Source organism: Xenopus laevis, chromosome 8L (assembly GCF_017654675.1).
Source record: "Xenopus laevis strain J_2021 chromosome 8L, Xenopus_laevis_v10.1, whole genome shotgun sequence".
Lineage (NCBI taxonomy): Eukaryota > Metazoa > Chordata > Amphibia > Anura > Pipidae > Xenopus > Xenopus laevis.
Genome location: NC_054385.1, coordinates 101,204,428 through 101,214,767, shown reverse-complemented (window position 1 = coordinate 101,214,767; position 10,340 = coordinate 101,204,428). Strand labels below are relative to the sequence as shown.

The 10,340-nt window shown below is 39.5% G+C and overlaps 1 protein-coding gene across 2 annotated transcripts; it reads left to right on the top strand.

The window, feature by feature from the left end:
• The first annotated feature begins 4,646 nt into the window (after positions 1-4,646).
• On the top strand, positions 4,647-9,423 carry foxa1.L (forkhead box A1 L homeolog). 2 transcript variants are annotated; one of them, XM_041571854.1, is made up of 2 exons: positions 4,647-5,048; positions 8,059-9,400. In XM_041571854.1, the coding sequence occupies exons 1-2, from the start codon at positions 4,977-4,979 to the stop codon at positions 9,274-9,276; spliced, it is 1,290 nt and encodes a 429-aa protein (XP_041427788.1). In that variant the 5' UTR covers positions 4,647-4,976; the 3' UTR covers positions 9,277-9,400.
• The last annotated feature ends 917 nt before the right edge of the window (positions 9,424-10,340 follow it).

Sequence of the window (10,340 nt, the reverse complement as noted above, 5' to 3'; positions counted from 1 at the left end):
CTGAATAAAAAGCTAAATAGCTCAAAAGATCATAAATGAAAACCAATTGCAAATTGTCTCAGAAAATCACTCTCTATATCATACTAAAAGTCAATTTAAAGGTGAACAACCCCATAGCATCAGTTGCGACCTTACATTAAAAAAGCAGTTTTTTTATTATTTGTAGTTCTTTGATTTCTAGCTTTTTATTCAGTAGCTCATCGATGTGCAATTTAAGCAATCTGCTTGCTAGGATCTAAATTACCCTAGCAACCATGCATTTATTTGAATTAGAGGCTTTTTTTTAGTGATCCCCATTTGAAAGGTGTCAGAAGAAAAAGAAAATATTAAATATTGTGATTAACTTTTAAAAGAAAATTGTCATTCTGGCCCCAGCCACTTTAAATTGCTTCCTATATTTGGAGAGCCATGGGACAGCCCTACTCCTGCTTAGATGCATGGGATGTTACAATGGTGCAAAAGAAAAAAAAATACTATAAATTACTATATAGTATGATCACTTTGATAACTGTGCTAGCACTATTGCTCTGAATACAAACTGCATGTTAGAATACAAAAGGCATACTAAGCAACCCCTGCTTAAAGCACACGTTACTAAGCATTCCTTCCTAAACAGAGGACACCTACTAAGCCTCCAACATTCCAATACATGATCCCCAAATAAACAAGTTTAGCATTTATTTTCGAATGGTGCAAAAGAATGACAGTTACTGAGCATTACTTGCCAAACAGAGGCAGATACAGTGTCTTCCCTGTGCAAATATATTTTTTAAATATATTTCTTCTACAATATTGGAGAGTTACAGAACATTTGCTGCACCCAAATATCTGAGCATTTCTTCTAAGCCAGGGATCCCCAACCTTTTGAACCTGTGAGCAACATTCAGGAGTAAAAGGAGTTGGGGAGCAACACTAGCATGAAAAATGTTCTTGGGGTGCCAAATAAGTGCTGTGATTGGCCATTTGGTAGCCCCTATGTGGATTGTCAGCCTACATTGAGGCTCTTTTTGGCAGTGCACCTAGTTTTTATGCAACTAAAACTTGCCTCCAAGCCTGGGATTCAAAAATAAGCTCCTGGTTTGAGGCCACTGGGAGCAACATCCAAGGGGTTGGAGAGCAACATGTTGCTCATGAGCTACTGGTTGGGGATCACTGTTCTAAGGTATAGGGAATTGACTGATTCTTCTTGATCAGATACAGAAGGGTTACTAAGCATTCCTTATGCAAATGCATGGGAGTTACTAAGCATTCCTTTGCAAACACGCAGTAGATCCTTAGCCTCCCCTGAGCAAATAAATGAGACTTACTATGCATAGTTTCCCAAATAAAAGAACGTTACTGTGCATTCCCTGCCCATACTCTTAGGACAGTGGTCAACAGGTGTTTAATAGTCTTGTTTTCTATCATACTTTTTTTTTGTCATGAAGACAATAGTTTTCTTTGTTGACAAAAAAAGGCACATTTTTGGCATTTTTTCTTAATGCATTTTTTCTTACCTACCCAGCCATGCATGAAAACACACTAATTCATAAATGCACAGATTGAATGCTCTTTGCACTTTCTCTGCAGATATATGGGATGTTTGATAATATACATTTCCAAAGTATCCATTTCCAAATTTAGAGGTTTTTTTCCAATCCATTGTGCTGCAAAATATTTCTCTCCAAATTCTGTGCAGAGCCAAGTGCATACCAAAGTATTTCATCCAAAATTCTGTACAAAGTTACACTTTCCGCAGCTAGATTAGTTCTGTAGAGAGTTACTAAGTATCCTTTCTCAAATTCTATACAGAGCCAGGAGTGTTACTAAGTATTTGTTGCTAAATTCTTTCTAGAATAGTGTTACTATGTATGTGTTGCTAAATTCTTTCTAGAATAGTGTTACTAAGTTTTTGTTGCTAAATTCTTTCTAGAATAGTGTTACTAAGTATTTGTTGCTAATTTCTTTGTAGAATAGTTACTAAGTATTTGTTGCCAAATTCTTTATAGTGCAAGGGTAGTTCATTTTATGTACAAAGCTGGGAGAAGTATTCCTCCCCAAAAACTGTACTGTCAGGTGAGTTACTGAAAAAGAATTCCCAAATACTGTGCAGAACCAGAGGAGTTAAAATTTACTATTCCCAAATACAGTACAGAGCCATGTGAGTATCTAGCTATTCCTTACCAAATAATGTTTCTCCAGGAGAGTAAAAAGGATTACCTCCTAAATTTTGTTCAGTGAAATGACAGTCTTCCCTTTTTATTTGCAGTGGAGTTACTAAATATTATAATGTAAAGGTGAGTTATGTTTTTATTCAGGGGTTTTGCTTAATATTCTTTCGCAGATTTTATCATTAAAACGTCCTACCCAAATGGGGTTACTATTCTTTCTCTAGTACTGAACAGAAGGGTTACCAAACGTTCCTTTGCAAATCCTGTACTGAACAAGTTGCCAAATATATATTGCCAAATCTAGGTGAGTTACTAAATATTATTTTCCAAATATTGTAGGGGGGGTTACTAAAACATTAATTTCCAAATCCAGATAATTTTCCTACTGCATGGATTTTGGTGAGTTTTTCTAAATTCAGGAAATTACTAAGTATTCATTTCTGCTGTAATTCAGTCCATTCACTTACTAACTTCCCCTTCCCAAATACAAACAAGATACTCATCCTCCCCTGTCCAGATACAACAGAACAGACTATTAAATAGTCTTTGTTTGGATAATATCCCTTAGCTCTTCCAACCAGCTGTAGGAGAATCAGTGTCCCCATACTTATACGAATTAATCCTTTTTTTTATTATTTGAAATCGCTATAACATACCCTACTTGCTTCGGTCCCATGCTCAAGTATAGTAATATCAGTATATACTTTTGCTTCCACATACACTGCTTATGCTGGGAATTTATTACACTTAAATACGAGGAGAGGCTGCACAGAGGTTCCTGGCAGCATTTAGACAATATAGTATACATACAAAATACATAAATTACTCAGTTTCCATTTTTGCCCCGGAAAACATTGGAAGGAATGGGTTAATGAGCTGATAGTTCCCTTCCAGTTAATATTTAACCGCTGTTTTTATCGGCTCCTCTGATGTACAAATCCTAATGACTCTTAGAAGTCGAACAATATTCTTCTCTCTTCTAGGCAGGATATTCATATAGTACTGAGTACTGAGTACTGACTTGCAGTGTGTATGTTACAGTATGTACCTGTGTGTATCACCTGACCTAACTGGTAGAATGTATGTTACTGTATGCACTTGTTTTATCACAGTACTGGCAGTGTGTAGGTTATTTTCAGTATGTGGGTGTCATTTACCTGCGTATACATGTGTCAGACTTTATGTACTGCATTCATTGTGTGTCTGTGTGTTCTTACATGTGTGTGTCCTGGCAGTGCCAAGCATTGAAGAAAACAAAGAATTCGGTGTTTTTATTTGTTTTTTAAATTTTTGGGGGTCACTGCAACTGGGAAAATAACGTCAACTTGCTTTTTAATTGTGTAATATAAATATATATATATATATATATATATATATATATACACACATATGCACACACACACACACACACACACACACACACACATATATTTATAGGTATGTGTTGAGCGGATAGGGAGCATGTCTGTGACATTATTTGCGTCTATATTCCTAGCACTGTTGGTTATAATATTAAAAAGCACAGTTCATCAGATAACAATCAGAAGGTCTGCACTGAGTAGGAAAAAAAACATTTGCATTTGCCGCTGGAGTTGACACAAGTAATGTTGCAATTAGTGTCTAAATATGCAAAGCTGCTAATATTGTGCCCGGGCTTCCCCACTGGATCCAAGTCACTATTTGCATACACTGGCATTCCAGAGATAGGGAACAGTTGGGACTTTGCATGGAGAAACAATTTAATATTAATGCAGTGTGTGTGTCTGCTGCAATGATACACTCCTCGGCTATTCCCTATTACAGCTATACAATGGCCATTATATCTGTATTACACTGAGTACACTGTAACATTTATAACGATAGTTATCTTTTATAATTGGTTCTTTGTTGTGTTACTTGCTTTATTAAAAAATGCATTGTTTTAAATAACTATATTGGGGTCTGCTACTAGTTCCATATTAGCACTTGGCCTGGGTCTTATTCATGGAAATCTGTTGGGACTTCTGATGTGCTCAAGAGGTTGAGTATTATTCTATATATAATTCTGCTTGTGTTCCATTAAGGGTTGATTTTATAATAATGCTGCTGTTTTGGGTTCTATTTATTTTAACATCATTTTCATATGAATTAAAACTGATTCGATCAAAATAAGATATGCAACAAAAAAAAACACATGAAAACAGTTAAGCGTAATTGTTGTTGTCTTGCCAAATATTTGGCCATTAGCAGACGCAGTGCAGGTAGATCATATATATACAGTTCTGTTTGATTTGTTTTTACTAATATGATTCGTGTGTCCCCGCTTGGGAGATCTTTCCCCAGTATTTGGTACCGGCGTTGAGATACAGTTCCTGAGAAACCCTCCGGGCGGTAGCGTGGCCCGCAAAGTGCCAGCGTTTAATTGCCCCTGAGCGCTGAGGGGAGGGGACTTGCATGGCTGCGCTCCCATAGGTGCGTTCTCCATTGAAGGGCGGGGCCACGGGGACACTAGTATACCTGGAGCCTCCCTGGCCGGCCAGGCTTGTGCAGTGGGTGAATGTGTGTGTGGGTACGAGGCAGGTGTAGCTGGGACTTTGTGTAGCTGGGACTTTGCTGCCAGTAGCGAATGGAGGCAAGGAGTTGAGGAGGGAGGGAAGAAGAGGAGGAGAGAGGGGAAAGGAGGGAAGTCCCTTCCCAGCCGCCAGATCCACATCAGCTTTGCCCTGGCACTGCACCTCCCGGGGACTCTCCTGCTAAACTGGCAGCGCCCCCCGCGCTGTCTCTTCTTTCCCTGCCGCTCCAACGACTCGCTGGCTGAATGATTCTCTCGGGCACTTGCCATCCAGGATGTTAGGAATTGTCAAAATGGAAGGACATGAGACGACAGATTGGAGCAACTATTACCAGGACACCCAGGAGGTAAGACACGGAATCAATGCGCTATTTCCAGTGTGTGGCGAGTAGGGTTGGGGTCGGGGCTGCTGCTTACCAGCTGTTACCCATGTGAGCCGCCTGGGCTAGTGTGAGGAGCGTGTCACTGCTTCCTTACTGCGCCCTCAGGCACGGGAGAAAGTGAGAGGTGGAACCAGTTCCACAAGGTAAGAATAACACAGAGCAATTGAAAGTTTGTCCCCTAGAGGGTTCTCAAGGCTCTCTTAGTTGTAGCTCGAACCGCTGGCCCCTTGGTAAGAAAGGAAACAGGGGCATATCTCACTAATACAGTCCTGTAATGAGCTTTACTATAAACACATCTCCCAAATCAGATCAGCCTCGTAGTATATAGTTCCCTCGTTTATTGAGGAACTGAAATAAGTTCTGTAAAACAAGATAGACCCAGTGGAACCTGTTGATCGCGCTCAGGAGAAGTAGAAACACACAGTCACAACCGCCGTCTCACTCTGTCACAATAACTCGCACTTCCTTCTTTTCTGCATGAAGTTACACCATGTAATCCAATTAAATCCACATTGTACTCCACGGCTCTCCTTTATGGTCAGGATTGGTTCTACTGACACCTGAGATGCCTCGATAATAATCTTAACATTACTCTAGACTTGATCTGTCTGCCCCTCAGATCCTTCAGGTGGATATTTGTGAATCACTCTGGGCTTGTTGACTTCAGACAGGGGACGATAAAACGAATGTCAACCCAAAAAATAAACATTTGCCTAAGGAAAACATCTCTTGTTCTGAGCAACTTTGCAATATACAATTTGTAATTTAAAAAATCTATATATCGAGAGAAAGAAAGTGTTTATTGAATTGGAAAGTTGCTAAGAATGACATTTTCTCTTCTTTGGCAAAATTAGAATTTTGGGGTTTACATGCCCTTTAACCTGAACGTATGTAAAACTTATTTGCTGTCCCATACACTTTCAATATCTTAAATAGACAAATACAAGAGTCCTCTGCACTCAACCCATTATCAATATATTTAAGACATAGACTTTTGTGCATACTGCTACTGAAAAATGCTTTACCCTTTAAACAAAACAGGGATTGTTTGTCCATATATTACAATATATACTTAAATAGACACATATACAGGGTGTATTTATATAATTTATACGCACACTTGCACTGCACACTATTTATATACCTCTCATCTATTTTATAGATTAAGGTATAAAATAACTAGTATATGCTTGCAATGTCTCTATAGGGGCACATCATATTTTATAAGATTCCATCCTCTTATTAATTCAAGTTAATAACCAAGGGGTTCATCAAGCCCCTGAGCAGGGTACAATGTGAAACCTAAGAAGCGTTCTTATCCAGTGGAATACAATGGGAAATTCTAGATCCAAATTAACACTGAATTGAACAATTGCTATTAAACTTGCACATCTGCAGTCAAAGTGTCCCATTGTATTGTACAGAATGGCAGAACAATGAGGCGCTATGAGATTCTGTGGCATTATATGGAGATATGGATTGTTCCAGGGAGCTGGGGGAAATTAGATACACAAGGAAACATTAGCGCCCTGCTGATTGCTTTGTACCTGAAATCATATTTAGAGCCAGTAAGAAGTGTGGGGAAAATACTTTTTGCACTCATTTAAGGCTGCAAATGAGCAATTTAAAATCACATAAAATACATCAAAAAAGGCAAAACCATTCCCAGTTCTGTTACATGGATTTTTATTAGTGTATAGAGGGTTGTCGATGTATCACGCCCAGTGAATTTGTTACACTGCCAAGGATCCCGTTTTATTTAGTTAACTTTAATTGTGTCTTTTAATAGAGGCGCATGCCATGAAGGATTAATATTGCCGAGCACAGAGGACTCTTGCAAAGCCCAATGCATTCATATGTAGAAGTGAAGCCCACCGGACCCAGTGCTCACTAATCACACAATTACACGGCTAATTAACGACTTTTAAATGCTGCTGCTCCTGCTGTCCTGTAGAATCACTGCACTGCTCGCAATGAACTCGAACTAAATGCTTCCCGAGTCATCTGAGCCCGGCTGTGTATAAATCACACTTGGGGCAAGATCTGTATAGAAATAGAATCTGTATATAAATATGGCTTAACAAAATCTTAATATAAATCTCACCTGGGGCAAGATCTAAATATAAATCTCAGTTGGACCAAGAACTGTATATAAATCTCAGTTGGACCAAGAATTGTATATACATTTTAATTGGGGCCAGATCTGTCTTTAATATGGGGCAGCATCTGTATATAAATGTAATTTGGGACATACATATTATATACACAACACGAACGCAAAAAAAAACTAATGAAACACACACACAGACATATATAATATATATATATATAATATATATATATATATATATATATATATATATATATATATATATAGATAGATAGATAGATAGATAGATAGATAGATAGATAGATATTCAAGTTTAGGGGACTGCGCCTTCACCCAATGTTATGTAAGGCAGAGAGCTGGAAGTGAGGGTAAAATAATGACAAATAAACTGACAATAGGATTTGATCGGCTGAGAAGAATTAGGAATGCACCCCCAGCACTTTGCTCCACTAATACCAATTTCCCTGAGAATATATGAGGAGCAGTGTGTAGAGAGGTGGGGAATGGGTTACTAAGTACTAAGGAGAGAAGGAGAGAACCATGTGTATAACAGTAGCCTATTAATATCTGGATAAGGGATCTCTTGCACTTACAGTGCAATCACCCTGCGCCAAAGTTATTTCCATTGTAATATGTATGGATATTTCTCTGGGTGTTTATCAGGAGCGCTTTCTCCAAGCTCAACAGTAAATAAGTGAGGCCAGTGAGACGTGGAACTCCACATGATGAGGGCAATCCAATATAAGGGGCGCATGGTTGGGGATGTACAACTGGGTATGGCGCTATAATGCACTATTTATTATTGGTTTTGTTGTACTCTCATGTGGGACCCGACCCTGACTCTCTGTACTTTTGTGCCTGCAGGCCTATTCTTCAGTTCCGGTCAGCAACATGACCCAGGGCTTGGCTTCCATGAATACCTACATGACTATGAATCCCATGAGCTCCAGCAGCAACATGACAGCAGCAGGTTCCTTTAATATGTCTTACGGCAACTCAGGCTTGGGAGCGGGACTGAGCCCTAGTGGTATGTCTGGCATGGGAGCGGGAGCCGCCAGTGCTATGAATGGTATGGGGTCTGGAGTCCCCTCTATGGGCACCGCTCTGAGCCCCTCCAATATGAACGCTATGTCAGCCCAACAAGCCTCAATGAACAGTTTGTCCTATTCCAGTATGAACCCGGGTATGAGCCCCATGGCATACGGGTCGTCCAACATGAACAGGGCAAGGGACACTAAGACATTCCGGAGAAGTTACCCCCACGCGAAACCCCCTTACTCCTACATCTCACTGATCACCATGGCCATTCAGCAGGCGCCCAGCAAAATGCTGACTCTCAGTGAGATCTACCAGTGGATCATGGACCTTTTCCCGTACTACAGGCAAAACCAGCAGCGCTGGCAGAACTCCATCAGGCACTCCCTGTCCTTCAATGACTGCTTTGTTAAGGTGGCCAGGTCCCCAGACAAGCCGGGCAAAGGCTCTTACTGGACCTTGCACCCCGATTCCGGGAACATGTTTGAGAATGGTTGCTATCTTCGTAGGCAGAAGCGATTTAAGTGCGAGAAAACGCAAGGGGGGAAAGGCAACCAAGATGGCAGGAAAGATCATTCTGGCCCATCGTCTCCATTGCAGCGGGTACATGGCAAATCCAGCCAGATGGACAGCAGCTCCTCCATGTCCAACCCTTCCAGTAGCCCTCAAGCCTTGGAACACAATGGTTCTAATGGGGAGATGAAACCACAGGTTGCAGCAGGTCCTTCTCCCCTTTCTTCCCACCAGAACCACTCTACTCACTCCTTGGCCCATGAATCCCATATTCACCTCAAGGGAGACCCCCATTATTCCTTCAACCATCCATTCTCCATCAACAATTTAATGTCATCTTCAGAGCAACAGCACAAACTGGACTTCAAAGCATATGAGCAGGCTCTTCAGCAGTATTCCTCTTATGGAGGGGGACTCCCAGGGATGCCTTTAGGCAGCCCCTCCATGTCTGGGAGAGGGAACATTGAACCTTCAGCCCTGGAACCCACATACTACCAAGGGGTGTACTCCAGGCCTGTCCTAAACACCTCATAGGACCAGTAGTATTCTCCTGGAAAAATTCAGTGGGCTTGGCTTTCTTCAGATCTGGACTGTTACCTAAATAGTGTATCGATATAAAAAAAAAGGGATTATACATATGTTATTTTAAACAAGAAAATTAAAAAGTAAAAAAACAAAAAACAAACAAAAAGTAAGGGCAAAAAAAATGTAAACAACAGGTTTTGGGATCTTCCAAATGTAATATAAACCACGAGGTCAAGTGAGAGCTGCAGTGGGGTGTATTTAAACTGTTTTATCCTGTATATATTGTGATATGTCTTATCATTTCCCCAAGGCGCGTTTACAAGTGAGTTTTCTTGCAGTCACACCAGGCAGACAAAAAAAAAAATGAAGAAATTCACAATATTTTTGTTTCATTAGACATATATAAATATATATCTATAAATATATGTACTCCAAGATTGTGAAGGACATTTGTGCTGTGAAAATTCTCTTCCCTGTCTTCAAACGTATAGTTTTCACTTAGGGACAGAATCCCCTCTCACTTACATTTATACAACTTTGTTACCAAACTTTTTTTTTTTTTTTTTTTTAATTTAAATGTATTTTTAGCATTTGGTGGAGCAATTTTTAACGCGGCTAAATAGTTTGGGGGTCAAACAGGCGCCTACTGTGTTTCGCAGAAATTCTGCATTATTCTATTTAGCTTTTTATTCTTTATGACAGAATAGTGTTAAGTGAGAAACATAGGTCATTTCAAAATGAAAGGTCGGATGAATGTCTGCTGGGGTCACACCCTAACTGGCTATTTCCCCTGTAGATTTAGGGGATACCCCTCAGGGATAAGCTAGGAAAAGGGTCTTTAAGTCTTTTTATCTTTTTTTTTTTTTTCTCGATTATTATTTTTTTTTATCTGTATTTTGTTTCTCAAGTATCCGTAATTTATTGCATGGTTTCTACCCGGTTTGGTATCCGTGAAATTGTTTAAAAAAAAAAATATGGCTCAATAAATAACACAAATTGTTCGACTTAAGTTTTTAATTTCTAAAATGTAATTAAACTATTTTGATTTTCGAAAAGTAAAAAAAAAACAGAAG